General features: G+C 40.6%; 1 protein-coding gene across 4 annotated transcripts in view; it reads right to left on the bottom strand.

Annotated features, from left to right (window-relative positions):
- dnajc6 (DnaJ (Hsp40) homolog, subfamily C, member 6) overlaps positions 1 to 18771 on the bottom strand; it is a 35323-nt gene that overhangs the window by 12638 nt on the left and 3914 nt on the right. For 3 of the 4 annotated variants that reach the window (XM_031859491.1, XM_031859492.1, XM_031859493.1), the window contains exons 1-8: positions 17405 to 17694; positions 10842 to 10977; positions 5219 to 5268; positions 3598 to 3746; positions 2496 to 2618; positions 1510 to 1643; positions 673 to 867; positions 314 to 431 (exon numbers count right to left, since the gene is read on the bottom strand). In XM_031859491.1, coding sequence (XP_031715351.1) covers positions 314 to 431; positions 673 to 867; positions 1510 to 1643; positions 2496 to 2618; positions 3598 to 3746; positions 5219 to 5268; positions 10842 to 10977; positions 17405 to 17633 — 1134 coding nt within the window. In that variant the 5' untranslated portion in view covers positions 17634 to 17694. Of the gene's footprint in view, positions 1 to 313; positions 432 to 672; positions 868 to 1509; positions 1644 to 2495; positions 2619 to 3597; positions 3747 to 5218; positions 5269 to 10841; positions 10978 to 17404; positions 17695 to 18771 lie in introns of those variants that run through there. The other variant, XM_031859494.1, reaches the window with a different exon arrangement.

Here is an 18771-nt window from a genome sequence, read left to right as displayed (position 1 = left end):
GCGCAGCATACAACTTTAAACCAATACCAGCAAATATACTGTTGGAAGTAAGATTATACGATAACTATAACAAACAACAGCCAAAAATGGCTAAAAAGAGAGTTTTCATTTCAGTTAGCAGCAACACCTGACTGTTTCATGGCTGATCTTGTGCCAACACGATTTTTCTAACATTGTCATTGTGCAAAATTGTTTTTTTTGTCAAGTTTTATAGGGATGTTGACTTTATCAGTAGACAGACATGGTTTGCAGTTTAGTCCCTCTTTCAGTAAAAATACTTTGTAGTACACAACATAGAGCAGATGGAGTTTACCTTGGCCTGCAGTCGTCCACCGATGGTAGACCTCATGTGGTAGACTGAAACAATGACGTCTCCTTGCACACTCACACCCAGAGGGAAAACTATCTTACCCTCTTGGACCCTGTGCTCTCTGGAGTGTGTGGGAGGGAGAAATGAAACAACATGTGGGGTAGAGGATTAAAGAATAAATGGGGCAGCAATTGGGAGAAAAATAATTAGAGGACACGTTGCAAAGAGAGAGAGTGGAGAATGAGGAGAAAAAAGGCATGATGTGTTTCAGACTCTTTAAACGTACCTTCATATACATCATAGGCTAAATGAAGTCTTGATTTTTTTTGAAGGCTTACACACTTCAAATAAAATGTCCCTACCTCATCCTCTCGTACTCCTGTGCAGTGGTGAAGATCTTTGTCTCCCCGATGAGGACGTCGCAGAAGGGCCGACAGCCACTGCGCTGCTTGTTGAAACAGGGGACCGGAGTAACGGTGAGACCCTTGATCATCAGGGGCTTGGGGTGTGGTAGACTGGGCTTCTCTGATACCATGCTACACACATAGCCTATGTACCTGCATGGAGAGAAGGAAAGATAATCACTTCTATCCTGTGTTAGTTTTAAATGGGAATGCCTCACTTTGTGCTATGTCATGTGTATAGGATAAGGGTAATGTTAATGCTGTCAGTCTCTCAGTAAACGTGCACTTAATCTCATGAAGGATGTTGTTGGATGCTCTAACATGGACTGATAAATAATACAGCTACTGGCTGGCAGGGTAATAAAAGGGCAAAATGATGAGGGTCTGTCAGCCCTGCAGCCTAAGATTTATGCTCAGGCTGAGGAGACTGAGGACTGCTGGCTGCACTATTCATGTTTTGATTAGCCTTTGCCCTACCACAGCCAATGATCTGAAATTATGTTAGAATAAAAAAATAAATTCTTCTGAAGGGGCAGATATGAGAAAAATCCCGTCTAATGCTGAAACCCGCTTATCATGTGAATGAGTTTACTTCTGACAGCTTTATCAGATTGTAAACAATCGCATTCAGCGGTAGAGAAAACACAGAAAAGAAGACATTTTTACAAAGAGGCCTCAAAGTCTAAACATCTAGTGTGAAACTTCTGCAGATGTTTATTTTTCCTGTCCTTTATTTTTCTCTTACTTCCACACACACACACAAACACACGCACACACATGTTTAGGGTTACAAACCTGTGGTGTGACGGCCAGAGGCCGGAACCTGGTCTCTTGGCACTGAGCAACTGCATGGCAGGAACCGGATTGTTGAAGAGGTGGCAGAAGCAGAACATGGCACAAACCAAAACACCCGAGGAAGCACGACCATCCTACAAACACACAGTAAGGAGACACTGAGACACTTCAACAAATGCTGGGTAATCATTATATTCTAAAGCTTCGCTAATATACTTTTTGGTCTAGTCTGCAATGCATGGTAACCCCTGCACTGCTTCCATTTACATCTTAGCATTGCAGCAATGGTAGTGTGAACATGTATAGATCAAGCCACAGAACACAGAGATTCTAACTTGGTGAATGCTTGCTGTAGATCTCCACTGTCATCCTGCTATAAGAAGAACGGTTAAAGTAGCCACGGATCTACTGTACCTAGCTTTCTGCTAAATCATAGCTGAAAGAAGTTCCTTTTAATATGTGAGTTTATGGAAATGTCTGATGATGAAACCATGTGCCCAAACAGGGCAACATTTTATGTAACGGTAGTCAAGATTTTCTGCACACTGAATTGATTCACTGTCATACATTTACTCAGTTAATTTCAGGTTACAGGAAGACAAAAGCATTCTTGTGATCCGAAGCAGAGAAAACATCTCATTTAGAAAGGGACCGTTTGGTGGAGGTTATGCAAGATGGAGCAATTTGCCAAGCCACCGCACAACCACAGTGACTTGGCAATAACATGCTCCACAGTGTACAGTGTGGCTGTCACTGAATTAGAAAATACACAAAGGCCTGTTTCACTGAATACTTCAGTAGTAGCAATTGTATTGCAAAATATTTCTATTTTTATACATTAAAAGTGCCTTCACTTCAGAGTAAACTAAATGAAACATGGCAATGTATGTGCATGGTTAGAAATGAAAAAGCAAGGACAATTCATATAAAACAATCAATTAAAAATAAATGGAGGATAGGGATTAATATGATGAGGGTCTTCTTACCGAGCAGGTGATGACACACACATTTTTGGGATTCTGTTTGAGCCAGTTGTGCATGTTCTTACACACAGCAAACAGGTTGTGGAGGCTGGGAGCCTGGCGAGAAGGCCAATTACACTCTGAAACCTGGAAATGAGTTGGTGCAAGAAATAAGAGACAAGGGAGGAATGAGGAAAACAGGGATTGACACAGAAACAGACAGATCCAGACATAAAAAAAGCAGAGAAGAGGCAGAAGGCAAATAAAAATAGCGAGGGAAGGCAGAGAGAAAGGAGAAAGAAGCAGGAATAGAGGAAACCAAAAAATTACTTAGGAGGGGAGGAAATAAGGAGAGGTGGAGGTAAGCAACAACACTGCAGTAGCAGAGCAACACAACACGCCAGTGGCCATAATGAGTCATCTGCTGGAGTTACAGCAACTTCCACAAGCAGACAGGGGGCCTTTGCCACGTTAACTACACAGCTTTCTTGGATGTTTCTGCCAGAGGGTGGCACTGTTTTATCTACATGCCTCCCACTTGAAACCAAATCCAGCTGTGCAAAAGTGCTGCATGACTACATGCTGAGATAGTCATAACCATAAAGATGGAATAAAATAGAATAGATGGAGCATTCAGATTCAAATCCCGCTTTTGAAATTTGTTGGGGACACTTGGGTTGGTGAACCATAAGTTAGATCTTTCATTTAGAGACATATCGGGTCACAAGTGATCATTGTTGTGGTGAGGCATGTAAACGATGTTGAATCACTGCTGTGTTACATCTCTTGAAGATTAAAGATTGTTATGTGTACTAAAATACAAACCCCAATGTTGCTATATCTTATTGAAGCTTAAATGACAGAGGAGGGGTGAGTAATGATAGGCCCTATTGTGGAAATTAGAGGTTTCTCTCAGGGTGCTCCCATAGTTTATGAGCAGATGTAGCGACAGTTCCCACTTAAAATGCTGCCAAAAATAGCCGTCAAACTGTCATTGAGTCCTCATGTCTCACTGCAGTGTTGTAATAAAGTAAAAAATGCTGCAGCAGCCACTAACAACTAGGCACAAACTAATACATCTTCAGGGGGTTTCATCTGTAGCGCTATGAGACAGTATCACACTCACCCTGTTGGAGAATTTGGCGCCGCGGTAGTTACGCTGTGATAGATTGAAGACAGTGTAGTGGTCGGCATGACGACTGTCGAGGAAGGAGCGGATGTCCTCTACATGGTTCTGGTAGCCGATCTGCACCGACTCCGCTGGGTAGGACATCACTGAAGATAAAATACATCATTCAGCTGCTGGATGTTTTGAAGAGTTCTATACACTGTTGGTGCAGATGTTTACATACACGGCTTCCTCCATCTTTTATCCGTCTTTACAATTATTCTGCAATAAGTGAATTGAAATTTGAAATGTGAAGAGTGGGTCTAGATTCAAGCATGACCGTCAGCCGCTGCACACGAAGCATTGTGGGATAGAAGCCCTCAGGGGACAAATGTCCAGCTGACTATGTTCTTTAAAGGACACACTGCTGCTTCACACTCATGAGCATGTGAAGCTGCAGGAGATGTGAGAATGAGAGATGAGTACAGAGGGAACGCTGACGGTGAAGTTGTCTATTTATCTAAATGTGTTCATGCTTGTGTATGTTAATACCGTCTAAGGATCAGACATGAACCATTATTCTCCTGTATCATGCAGATAAAACACACTTTTACCTTCTCATCTGTTCTCTACATTGTTCTGTTTCCTAATCAGCTTCTTACTCTGACAATTGGGATTTTGCATGAACACACAATTTTTCATGTATTTTCATGAACCAATCGGGATTTAGAAACACATTGATATCAGTCATATGATAGATGTTGGGTTGTTTAGTCACTGTCAAACAAATATAATCAGACCAAACCAACACAGTCCTAAATCAAGCGGATTATGGGATGCATTTGTGTGTTAAATTCTTAATAAATAATAACTCAACAAATGTTTGTATTTTGAATGTTGCTTATTTAGTCATGGGTGACGTTATAGAGCAGTGGTCTTCAACAGGGGGTCCGCGACCCCTAGGGGGTCCACGGAGGTACTGCAGGGGGTCCGTGAAATTTTTGGTTGATTAGACAATTTTTTATTTTTTTCCAAACATGAATCTGTCCATTATTTTAATAGTTCAGTATTGTAACAGGTATGTTTATGCATGGCAGTGGCACTAATAGGCCATCACTCATTTTCGTTTACACATTTATGTTTAAAATGAAAACATCAGTTTGAATATCTTGTATGAAGGATTATCATGCAACTGACAGACAATGTTGATATTGGCATTGGTATCAGTTGACAAGGTATGTTTATAAATGGCAGTGGCACGGCCTCCCTACTCACTGTACCTTGCACATGTATGAATATATGAACCTGTGTATTATTTGAATAGCTCAATAAAGAGGTATGTTTATACATGGCACTAGGCCCATTTTAATATAAAACACAATTTTATACAATATATATAGTCGGGGGTCCCTGCTCCATCTCTCTATCAGTTTGGGTGTCCTTGGCCTGAAAAATGTTGAAGACCCCTGTTATAGAGAATCACTTATGATTTGAACTTTCAGGGCGTTTAAAATGCAGCTTTTTTAATTGTGAGCTTTGAACACGGATTCATTATTTCTGGAGACAATGTTAGAAGGCATCTACACACACAGCTCACACATGCACACAAAGTCCAGTAGCTGCAACCAAACGTGTTTACCTATGATCCGAGATGTGATGTAGGCAATATCCAGCTCCCCTTTAGTGTACCTGTAACAAGGAAAGATTTTTTTAATAATACTTTTCCATGCAATTCTCATGACTCTGAGAGAAGTAAAAGAGAATTACAATCAATAGCTATGTCGACCTTCAGCAATATTTCAACCACAGCGGATGTGATTGAGTCAACAATGTGCACAGTATTTGTGAAACCAAACACCCTTGCTCTGTGTTGTATTACAGGTGTTATACAGGAGGCCCGTGTGTTGATGGTTTCAGACAAAGTAAACATTTAGACAAGAGAGTCAAAAGATGCCCTGTTCTTGAAAAATATCAGATCATTAAAAAGAGAAGATCAATGCATGACCAGCATCCAAAAGGTTGATTCATCTGCCTCCAGCTGTCAGTGCATCAGGCTGCATGTCGTGCATAGCCAAGTAATTAGACTCAACAGGCTTTGGAGCAGAAGCTTCCGCGTGTCTGGCTTTGGGGAAGTTGTCTTTTTCAGGCTCACCACACTAGGTTGATCTGCCCGGGATCAAAGGAATACCATATGTGAATTCTTCAATTGAGCGTCATTGCCTTTCATTGCTAAATTTAGCTATTCCATATGGAGTTTTTTTCAAAACTGTGAGAGCAGCTGGGGTGCACACACATGCACGTAATCCACTACGCACCATGGAAGTGAAGGAAAACAGTGCATATGAAATGAAACACTATGAAGCAGGTGCAGATTTGAGTGTAATTTGTTGTAACAGACTCGCTAAACTTCTTATTTCTTGTATTTGAAGATTAATTTATAAAAATGTTTTTATCCAACAGCGGCACGTGGATCAAATTCTCACTGCACTGCACTACGACATTAGTACTCTAATGTGCATCAGATTGAGTTGACTTGTTCCCTATAGTGAAAATCCTGATCTAGGCCAATCACCTCTGTGTGGTCATGGAGGAGTGCCATATGGCCCTAATGCAATCCTTGACCTGGTTACGTAAGGCAGTGCTACTCAACTAGTCTGCTGTGGAGCGAGAGCACGCTAAGTGTGTCTTGGGATTTTATAGTGTTCCACATGAAGACATTTCTGGATATTATGATTCATCTTACATCATCATACATCTCAATTCCAAAAAAAAGCATTGCATTGTTTCAGGACATAGACAACTGCTGGTAAAACAGACAAACAACCCAAGTTAAATCTATCAGAGCTGTTGCGTCTGTAAGCCCTCCATAATGAAGTAATTGGACTACAGTTTCGGGTTTCTATTTTCATCCACTTCTGTGTGTTTATCCCTGAGTGAAAATGCAGACTGCAGGTTTCATACATTGTCATGAAAGGTGCATATCTGCACTCCTGTATACTATTCAAGCCAGTATGTAAATAACCTTTCTTGACCTTATTTAGGTTGCTAGAGCACATATTGTTTATTACCCTGGGGTAAAAATAGAGGAATGTTTGAACAAACCATTTGATCTTGTCCTTTGTTTTTATCCAGGAAATATATTCCACAAATCTGCTGTTATCCCTGCTTCTCTCCTGAAATAGCTTGTTGGTTATTAAAGGAGGGAAGTAGGTCAGGTGTCAGGTTTAAATGGCCATGGCCAATAGCCATAGACTATGCAAATGAGCAGTCTCCCTGACCTCTTGAGGTTCGAGCTGCAGCCAATTAAAATGTACTGCAAGGTGTGGTGCAGAGAATGAATAGACGAAGAAGGACACAACTGGAAAGAAGGGCAAAGCTGACACTGGGGACTTTTTATTGTTTATGCTAATCAAGCTCAATAGCTGTCTGGGGCTAATATGTTTCTAACAGCAGCAGTTAATTAATGTTGGGCTAACTGTTATGTGTTTGACTCGTTTTAATTTACTGTTGCATATGTGTTAATTTACTGGCATGAGGGAATATATGACTTTACTTCTCTTGTTACTGCACTTATTCATTTTACAATAGACTACCTTTGGTCAAACTCTCTTGTTTAAGGTATCTCATCTTTGTTCTCATTTTTAATCACTATGATTCAATTTGTTCTCCAATACTGTTTTCACAGTTTTGCTATTGCTTTCAGTCCAACTTCTGTCTTTAACCTTTATTGAAAGTGTGTTTATCTCGCAGCATAACAGTGTAATTACAGGCACAGTGAGGGCAGAAGAGTGAGACAACAAACACACACACATGTGATACCCACAAGAGCCAACACCACAGTGCCTGTCGTTTATATTTCCTACTGGAAAGTAAACATCAGGAGCACGAAAGCCATTTTAGGCTTCATTACAGTAGTGGAGAAGTGCTCTAACTGAGTCCCCAGTGACTAAACACACACACACACACACACTTGGGCTGGATCCTGATGGATATTAGATCTGAGTTTTCTACATACCCTCCATGCTTCTCTCCAAAATGTAATTCTTTACAGCCTTTTTGTCTTTTTCAACAGCATTGTTATATGTACATCAAAATGCATGTTTTAAAGTAGAGACTGGCAACCAATTAAAAGCTACCAGCAAGGCACTGATCATAAAATGTATGCACTGCTACCCACTGACCCCAGGGTCTGACACACAGGACACTATACCTGATTGATTTTTTTCATCACATTTCTCTGGTTTGATGCTATGATTCATTAGCTTGGGCCACTGGAAAAAGTGAGGAAAAAATGTGTGGGGTAGAGAAATAATTACGGCGCGACAAAGAGAGATGCCAACAGAGTGTTGAAACGGGGACAGATGAGAAATAAAAATAAGGCTCAATGGCAGTGGTCCAGACTGATCTGGACCACTGCCATTGAGTTTCTCACAGACGGAGGAACACACAGCTGAGCGTTACTGACAGATTATTTTCCCTGCAAAAATTCTCTTCAGCCAGGTAAACATTCAAGCAGGCTGCGTTAAATAATTCAGCAACAGCCTTTTGCCTGGAATATAGATAAGAGGCGGAGAGGAACCAATGAAGGTTGGGGTGTTAAAAGAGGGCCTTGTAACTGAGCTCAGAGGGGTTTTGCCTTGTATCAAGCAAGCTCTTCTATTGAAGTCTTCCAACAGTCAAACTGGGATGAAACAGTCTGTTTAAGATACACATGCTCCACCTCTGGCAGAAAGTATAGACCTTCAAGCTTAAAAAATAAATCAACTATATATAAAAGCAGATCATCGTGTAATCGAGAGAAATTTCTACCAATGAGGTAAACAAAGATTACAAAAGATTTCTTGAAACTAGAATAGAAATCAGGCCACCACAAAACAATATCTGATCGTAAAGATAGTAGGAAAAAATAGAAGAAGAAAAAAAGGTTTCGGAGATAATACTCTCCTGTTTCTTTATGGCTGACTCAAACCTGCTTTTTTTTGTTTTTTTTGCCCACTTTGAAGCAGCGCAAAAAGCTAAAAACACAACATTGACAAAATATTACGTATGAAGGTTATATGGTGAGCTAACAGTTGCCTATTTACACATTCAGCAGTATACAGTAGAGCAACACTATAATACATTTACAGTCCACCCGATGAAGTCCAATCATTGAGCTCTGTTTTGTGTCCACACACCTCTAGGGAAATGATCTGGCTCTTTAGCTGTTAGATGCTCCACTATGTTCACCAGCTGGTCGCTAACTGTGCTGTCTGCTGTTTGGTGCTGAGCAGGATGTGCACAGTGGTTTGAAACCAGGTTGATGAGAGCAGTGAGGTGAATCAAAACAGTAAAGTTGTGGACTGATCAAGAGATCAATAGCAGTTACCTTAAAACAGGTTTAATGATCTCAAGCAAATGGTGCTTGAAACAATTATTTATTTTAGATAAGATAGACTAAAATAAGATATTATCACTTCCTTGAATTGATGTTATGATTAATATATTTTGAACAATGGACAAGAGATGCAAATTGCTATTTAGTGGAGAAATATTTACAGAGAGACAAAGAGACAAGTTTACTGTTCATGATTTTTGGGACAAAAATGAAAATTAGTGAGAGGGGAAAAACAGTGAAAAAGAGAGAGAGAGAGCAGCCTCCTTTGCAGGGTAGAGAGCAGCGGACCTCTCAAGAATACATCATTAGATTCTGCAGCTCGTTATCAAATCTCTCTAATTAACTGCTGACTTTGTCTCCAAGTTTTATGGAAAAAAACAGGGAAACCACCAATGGTAGTCAATGGGCAGGACCCAGAAAACCATGCTACTCTATCTATATAATCCTGTCAGTATGCTTGGAACTGCTCTGTAGATCTACTATATTGTCTGTTGTATAGCTCAGTTCACAAGATGTTTGTTTATTTATTTACAAGGGCAATAAACCATAGAGTGCACCGTCAACTTTGGAAAACCACTTGTGTTGTCAGAGTCATCTTTTCTGTCCTTCCATCTCTAAATAAAGATATTAAATGTAAGGCAGACAACAGCACAGTTAACTCTCCAGTGTGTCAGATCACAGGGGGATAGCTTATGTTGACACTTGTCATGGCATCATCAAAGAAACCTGTCTAAGCTGTTTTAAAGTGTACTGCACTAAAGTGTGGCACATTATTGTACCTCTACCTTTCCTTTCCAAAGGCTTTTAGCCGGTTGCCACAGTAGCCTGCCTCCCACCGCCCCATTATCCAAACCACCCACTCACACATACATATAAGTCAACACACAAAACACACACCACCACCACACACAGGGCCCCAATGAAATGAATCCTTCTGTATCAGCAGTGCACTGGCGATTTGGCACATTGAACTGCCATGAATAATTCAGCCAGGAGAGGAGACGGCAAAGAGAGGAGAGGAGATAGAGGGAAGGTGGAGCTGAGATGAGGGGTAAGAGGCAGCCGAAAAAAACACCACGGGAACGACATGGACAGGAGAGTGGGAGTTTGCCAAGATGTGAGCAGCAGAGGAGCAGAGACACAACGATCAAACGTGCTGAGTCAATAGTGAGAGGGGAGCTGTGTGTGTTTCTGACAATACAGAGGCCCCTTTGTGCTGCCCTGTGCAGATGCCTGTGCACAAACACACTGGGACGACCGAGCCGTGCCAGACTCTGCTGCCTCCCTCTTTTCTCCCTCCATCCACAACGCTCTGTTTCTCCTCTAAAGCTGTTGGACACTTACTTTGCATCGTAATCAGTCGCTGAAACAACATTCAATTACTAATAGCTACATTTGATATTTAGATGAACATGAGCAAAATCCAACTGTGTGACCAGGTCTGTGCAGTGTGATTCATGTTGTCGTGAAACTGTTTTGCTTTACGTTATAAACTGCTCTAAATTCTATAATATCACACTGTGGGTCCAATAAAGTCGTTATGTCAGACTACACAATATCAGTAGTGAGCATTTCAGAGGCAATGCATGCCTGTTATTCAACAATGTAATTATAAAAAACAGACGACATGTCATACATATACTTTCTAACCCACATTGCTGGTAATAGCACTAGCACCGGCAGCAGGCAATGAGGCAATGTCAACCTGTGTCGTTTGTCCTCTAAGATTGTCCTGATTAATTTGAAAAGGTGAGGGTGTGAAAGGACGGAGATCGTGACCAGATTGTATTTATCTGAAGAAAGAAAGGGAATAGGGAGGCAGAGGCTGAAGGAAAAGAACACAATAGTACAGCACATCATGTGTATGAATGCAGCGCTAACTTACGTGGCAACCTGATGCATGACCTTGGTGGAGGTGTCTTTCAGCGTGTCCTTCAAGTTATCTTTGAAGTTGCTGAAGAACTTCCCAGCTCCTCCCTTCACCATATCCAACAGTCCTCCGCCATAGTTGGCATCCATATCTGGGGACAGAGGACCATTAGCCAGTCAGAATCCGGAGGGAAACAAAATATACATTGTACACAGATGCAGACACACTAAGGATGTAAATGTACAGATGTCTTTCAAGAATCTATACATTACTATATAAATAAACATGATCCTTCAATTACAAAGTGGAGTTTAGAGGTTTTCGTTTGACTCAAGTGATGAACATATGAGTCACTGCCCAACACACCAAGTAAATACATGTGTAGCTGTAAAGGAATGAGGGACAAGGACACACAATACAATGCATACCATCTGGAGCTGTGCATGTGTTGGAACAGACCCAAGTGCCATATCTTAGTCAGCAACCCTTTGGTGATTGGAGATTTTCTCTCTCTGTCTCTTTCTCTCTCTCTCCCTCCCTGTCATATACGATACACATAGCAACCACAGTGGCATCAGTGAGGTGTAACTTGGCAGTGCTGACAAATCTACAGACATTAAACAGCTGTTGGCTCAGATGGGGTTTGGGTTTGGTTATTTCCTAATATAATCAAAAAAGAAGTCTTGATTGTCCATTTGTGTAAAAGCAGGATATTTAGTGCCAAACAGGAAAAAATAAAGAGACACAGTCTGTGTGTTGCATTAGCTTGGAAAGCTAAAGCCTGATTTATAATCAATGTATTTGTGATCCGGCTGTAGCGTGCTCTATTCCACACAGAAACTGTGTTTACTTTATTTCATTTACTTTGTAAATGAAATAACTTTGTAAATGAAAATAACAAAGCAAATTAACTTTGTAAATTAAATCTGGTCTGATCTGGTTTAAGACCTCTCCTGCATATGAAACTGTTCAATTTTTTCAGCTTGTGTCATGTTGTTTGCACTATCAACAATCTCTATTTGCATCAGAAACATGCAATCCATGCTCACCATAGTGTCTCTTTAGCATACCTATTAGCTACATTGGCTATGTGCGTAGGCCTCACTGATCACCCTCAACCCTTAACACACAACTGTAAATAAAGCTAAGTAATAGGAGCAAAATCTTGTTGAAAGGAAGCTTCTCAGAATCCCTAATTATCCATAAGAAAGCTTCTTCATTGTGATAACATTATGACCTTGTGTCTGTGACACCTGTTCTGGCTGTATTACTCTTTGAAATGTGAAAAGTTCAGCTGGGAAAAAAGTTGTGAGTTGGAAATAAAAAAAACATCATCCAGCCATTACTGGGAAGAGGTGAAGTTGAGCATTCTATCATGGTGAGGCATATGGTTCCTATTGATCAGACAGTATAGTGTCATCAGCTGGTAGTTGGCTGCAATTTGTGGGTTGGTATTGCCACTAAAAACATAACCTAAGAGGAATAACTAATTGGCTATTCCAGGCCACACTTGCTTTATGCTGCTTGGCTGCTGTGCCTTAGTGCGGACCTATCAGTTATATTATGTGCCACTTCCAGATTAGCTGTTCTTCATAGTGAGAAAGCCATTTAGTGTGTCCAAATCAAGCATATCTCTTTCTCTTTGGTGTCGAAATTACCAAATTATAACGTTGGGTCTATCTTGTGTTTTATGGATGTGGGTGAAGGCCAGGGACAGGTCTCCGGTCCCAGTCCATGCCGTACAAAGTATCTCATCTCTGACCGCATAGGCCTGAAATATATGACACTGATCTATTTTTTCTGAAAAATAAAGTCCCTGCTTAACTCATCAGATCCACAGAAAGTTCCAGAACTCAAATGTAACTTTGCCCGTGGCAATTAAAATGACCACTGTTAACTGAATGGGCACTCACAGCGTGGCTGTAGTGTAGTAAGGGCTGCAGAAAGGTTTAATACAGTACCTCAAAAATAATACGTAAGTCATCAGTGTCTGGCCTTTAGACTTCAAAACAGGAAACCTATTTTATGAAAGATAGTATGCATTTACCAGACAGGGACAATCTAAAGTGAGCTATTGCATTATGTGAATTTTAGAATCCAGTGTTTTTGGAGTTTGACCCATTCTTCCGTACTATATAGTCTAAAAGTCAAGATATCTGCAGCTTTTGTTACTCCAACTTAACAAAAGTACAGTACTAAATCAATTAAGTAATGCTTTGACTCGTATACATTAAAAGGTATTACTCTAAATACAAATAGCCTTATTTTCATATCAATAATAGTGTTTTTTTTTTATTGTTTATAGATTAAGATCTGAAAGGGCATCTTTAATCTTGGGGAAAGTCAAATAGCACATAGAACAACTGGTCGGTAATGACTAGAGCTCTGGCAGTAGATGATCCTGCAAGTCCTGCAATAAAGCCAAATGTTGACACATAACACACCACACGCTTTTATCTGCTGACTGTCAGCACCTACTGACCCAGACTGGAACAGACCCAGTCACACTTGGTTGTCATGTCCAAATCATTTTCATTATCTGCTCAGTGTGTCCTTGTCTTTAGCCCAAGGCGATAAAGAATTCTCACTACACCACTAAAACTGGAGTTCTGGGGTTTTCAATTGACACAAGTAAGGAAGCACAATATATAAAGGACTAAAAAATAATTAAAGACTAGTACTGCACCACTGACATTATCACATCTGTGCCTGCATCATTTCATCTTTCATCTATCTGAGGAGCAGAGCGTGTTAAATAAAGGAAGAAAGAAAGAGAAGATAACAATCAAAAAAGCTGAGCTCCCAAATAAAATCCATGTTCTTTGTTTTCTAATGCCTAACCCTGTTAAATCTACTGCTGACTGAATTTAACTTCTTAATCATTTAATTTGTTGATTGCATCCAGAGCTAATGCCATACAATCACAATTTAACCTTCATTTGCCAAGGGTTAGATTAGTAGATCAATACCACTCTCATGTCTGTACACTAATATGAAGCTACGGCCAGCAGCTGTGTAATTAGCTACTTAACACGTTATCTGTTGTTTGTTTATTCCATACAAGAATGTAAGGATAGTCTGAAGGCTTATTTTGTTGTCTTTGGACAGAGGCAGCCTAGATGCTTCCCCTGGTTCCAGTCGTAATGCTAAGCTAAGCTAAGCATTTGCTGATTATAGTTTCATTAAAGTGGTCTCAATCTTCTCCTGTAACTCTCTGAAGGAAGGGAGTAAGCATATTTCTCAAAATGTTGAACTGTTCCTTTAATATGGCAGCCATATTGAGCATGTCTATGCTGAGGGATGCAAACTGAAATGCTTCCCTTGCATTTAGGCTATATATATATATATGTTTTGGTCTATGTTTAACCTCCTTACTGTGCAAATTTCCCAGTGAGCATGACAGAATGTATTAGAAATGTATTAGGAAAACTCTGCCTTGAAATCAAGAGCTATGTGAGCTTGACCTGGATCTGCCAATCATGTTCAGATACCGGCAAAGGTAAAGAAGTATGTTATGATGAAGGAACAAACGTGCTTTAAATAAATCTCACTACCGAGAGAGCAAAAAACAGGACCAGGCCAAAAGCTTACCCCTCCTCCCTACTCGACCGCCTCCTATCGCTTTCACCAGTCGACCAATAGAAAGAGGGGGGGGAGAGAGAGAGAGAGAGAGAGAGAGAGAGAGAGAGAGAGAGAGAGAGAGAGAGAGAGAGAGAGAAAGAGATGACTGAGGGAGAGGAAAAGAGAAAGACTGTTCTCGTTATGTCCAGAGGGATCAGTGGGCTATCTGAATTTGTCTCCCTCCTCCTACAGCCCCGAACATTTCTCCTTCAATATCCAGCTTGGTGTGAATGGCACAGATGGATACAAGCACACAACAATAAAGCTTGACAAGCAAACGCACTGCGCTACACCCGAATCTCAGGGCTAATACACTGTGCCGGGCCGTGTTGTGTCACTGTGTGTGACTGTGGCGTCCACCCGGGACTCTAATCTGCTTAGTTATAGATGCTGCTGATGCGACAAGGAGCGTATGATTAAGCATCTACTATACAGCTTAACCAGAGGAGAATCCCACTGCTTTTAATGGCAAGCAAGCTCTTTGCAGGCATGAAACGTTGGTAAAAGATGTGTCAAGCTGCAGGTGCGAGCTGACGGTTTAATAGTCAAACATAATTTTGCATAAAGGTCTGAAATTCTTAACTACCTTTTTACCTTCACATTGATTTTAAAATGCTTGACCTAGACCTAGTGGACAAGTGGCTTGCTTTTTGGTGACCCCTTGCTTGTGATCCCTACTCAAAGGTTGTGAGATTGTTTTATTAGAATATCTGTTAGATACACACATAAATACCTGCAGTCCTGTTGCCAAAGCGATGGATTTAAACCTTTTTTAATGAGTGACCTATATTTGATCATCTCTAAACAATATCAAACGCTATTTTAGCTCCTATTTAGATTTGTTTATTTCCTATTTATCGTCCAACTGGGTCTACTATGCCATGTCATCTGCTCGTGCCGTTTCCCATCATGAGTATGATGCTGTATAAATCAATGACAGCGTGAATGAATACCTTTACTAGTTAAATTTCTGCTCTCCAGTATATTATGTGCTTTGCCTCTATTTTATTTTGTATCTACTTCTCTGCATGTAGCTTAGCTGGTATGTGCCTCTCTGTTTGTGGCCAGATGGATGTGGGAGTGTGCAGACACGTGAGGCGGTTACAGTGACCAACCTTGCTAATACAGACACCAGGGGGAGGCTCTGATACAGGCTCCATCAGCAAACACAGCAGCAGCAGAGAGCCAAGCAACTCACAGTTAGAGAGAGCGGGACATCAACAGAATAAAGAGCTCTCAGCATTGCCAGAGAGAGATCAATGAACGTGTCTCCCTTCTTCTTGAGTGCCAACCTTTACCCCTCAGTATCAGGCTGTGCGTGAATGAGACAGATGGATACATAGACACACACAGACAGAGACAGGCACACACGTGCATGAAAGAGAGCATCCATGAGGCCTGGCAGACCAGACAGACATCTGACACTGGAGCCCCCACCTCCTCCTCCACCCACCCTATCACCACCAACCCCAGTCCCCTTTCCTCATTGACCCTTCTCATCCAGCTTGTTTTGTTTCACACAAATGTCCATCCTTGTGGGCTGGCTGACTCCACAGAGCACTGCAGTGAGGCTCGACAGACTTTAACTTCAAATGTCCAAAGTAACACTTTCCTATTTGCCTGCATTTATTGCAAATACTATAATTATTGCTAATATGATGTAATATTAGCAGTAACAGTTGTAGTAGTGCTAATGTTACTGGACTACTGTCATTTTTACTGGAAGTTGCACAGGGCTTTATGATAAAAACAGAAAAAAATGTAAAAACACAGATGATGCACAAACACTGACTTGGCTGTTCACATGTGAAACACTTAAATAAGTTATGGAGTTGAAGCTGAGAGATCAAAAAATAAACGCTTGTAGCATTTATTTTCTTCCTCCTACTATTCATTGTACACCTTATTTAAAATAAATGTAAATAAAGATGTTACTTGAAACTATATAGACGCTCATATTGTGGTGATGATGATTTATTAATTCATTTATGTTTGATAAATAGTGGCATCTTTTAACCCCCTTTTGGATGGGCGTAGTGTTTATCATGACACATAAATACAAACTAACTAAGTGGCAAATAGTAGTTACAGTTATAACAGTAGTTGTAGTATCAATGTAGCAATGGTCTGAATAGCAATAGTGACTTTATTCTTCTCAAGAGGTTTTTTTACAGATGAAAGAATTGATCTCATTGAGGAATGATGTGTCAAAACAAATGAGCTATTATAACTGAATCCAATAAGCCGTGTAGGTGATTTACCAGGAGATAAATGATAAATGATTTTAGTTTTAATTGGATACATTGGCCTTATAATCCATCATATGCGGCCAGTTGACTAAACTTGTACTGAGAGTATTTTGTGTTTCCTCTGACTAAAACTGAAGCAGGATATATTCTCTTTTATTGTCTTAACTGCTGACATATGAGATTACTAGTGCAGTTATTGATATACAATTTCAAATTTAAAGCCCATATGAAAAAGTAAATAGGCTATGAAATGTGGTTATCATGATATATAATACTGAAACTTTGGCTGAAAAATGAGTTTGTATATGCTTTCATATGTATTTTAATACATTATGGACACTAGAAAGTATTATGTGCTAATAAACATGCAGATTTAAAAAAATATATATGAGCATTCATTCAAAGACTTTTTGATACTTTACAAGACATACAGTAGGATTTAGATCTAGTCTGAACTGTATATTAAATAAATTGGTACTGGTCACCTTATGAGAAGATGTCCACTATGAGCCCTGGAGGGGGTTCCAGGAGGTGCATAGCATATTCTTTCACTGTTGTCAGCCATTGTGTTGCCCACTGCTAAACCCTTACACCAGGACAGTTACAGGCCACGTTAATACTGCGTAAAGTCATCACATGATACCCAAGCGCTCTCCACGTTAGAGTACAATCCCCATCCACGTTCCCGAAGGCGGCGAGGACTCTTACCTGAGCTGTCCATGGTGCTGCAGTCCTCCTCTCTCAGTGGGCCCGCCTTCGGTCCGAGGGTGGCCGCTATGGAGCCTGCGAGTGTGGCGCTGCCGCCGCTGCTACCGCTGCTGCTGCTGCTGCTGCTCCCTCTGCCGACACTGAAGCTATCTCCGCCGCTATCGACCAACTGCAAAGATTCATAGCCATCGTAAATAGTCTTTTTCTTGTAGGCCCCCAGCAAGCTCATTACCGAAGCACACAAGAAAAGGAAAAAAATTTAAGACAAAAGAAGCTCCAAAGACGTAGGCTACGCCGCGCCGTCACCGCCACCACCGCTGCTGCTACTACTACTGGTGCTGCTGGGTGCACCACATGTCCGAGCAGGAGAGGACGACCCTCCTTTCTCCTCTGTTTTCTGGGGAGAGAAATATGTTGCCGCTCTCTCTCTATCTCTCTCTCTTCTCTCTCTCTCCCTCCCTCTCTCCTCTCTCTCCCTCTCCCTCGCTCTCTCCCTCTCTCTCTCTTTGCTTCCTCTTTTCTCAGCAGCACCGCATTTTACTACGCTTCTGTTGCTGCTGCTTGCTGTCGCTGTAGTCCACCCCAACTCACGATCCTCTCATGTTATTGCTGCATGCATCTATTATTCACATACTGAAATCAGTAGCTGTGAACGCCTATAGGCTTCTTTTTCACATGTGATGTCATAACATTTTGTGAACAATGTAGTTCCTATTCTGGGTGGATTTTCCTTGAATGGCTTTAAAGGCTTCTAGCCAATTATGAGTCCTATGGGATATAGGCGATATTGTGTGTAAACCCTAGGCTTCAAAAATTATTTTCATTATCAATTGATCTTACAATTAAGCTATTTTCTTAATTAATTGAAATGTTAGAAAATAATGGCCATCACAATGTCCCAGAGTTCAGGTCTTTAAATTTCTCATTTTATCCTATCAAAAACAATATTCAATTTACAGTGATATAATACAGAGACAAGCAGAAACGACTGACTGGTAACAGCAAATATTTGAAGTTTTAGCTTTAAAAGTGACACGAATGATTTATCGGATATCAAAATAGCTGCCCAAGTAACTGCTCTACTTAAATGCATGACAGATGCGGTGATAATGTTTAAAGTGTGCTAAAAATATCAGAGTCATCCACTAGAATAACAGAAGTCCTCAGGGAGAAATTGTAAAGAAAAATAAATCTATAGTTATTTATATGACCTGTTTTCTTTGGTATAAATAAGGAGCATTTGGTAAAAATTGTGAGTCTGAGCCCATAAAAGAGCTAATTTCTTATTTGGGTCCTTTGCTGAAGAGGACCCCTGGCCTTGTCATAATAAAAGATCAAACGAGAGGAGTTGAGTAGTCAGCATTGCA

The sequence above is a fragment of the Anarrhichthys ocellatus genome, unplaced genomic scaffold (assembly GCF_004355925.1).
Source record: "Anarrhichthys ocellatus isolate YVR2014 unplaced genomic scaffold, GSC_Weel_1.0 scaffold22, whole genome shotgun sequence".
Classification (NCBI taxonomy): Eukaryota; Metazoa; Chordata; class Actinopteri; order Perciformes; family Anarhichadidae; genus Anarrhichthys; species Anarrhichthys ocellatus.
Note: the sequence above shows the minus strand (reverse complement) of the source record. Positions and strands in the feature narration are given on the sequence as shown.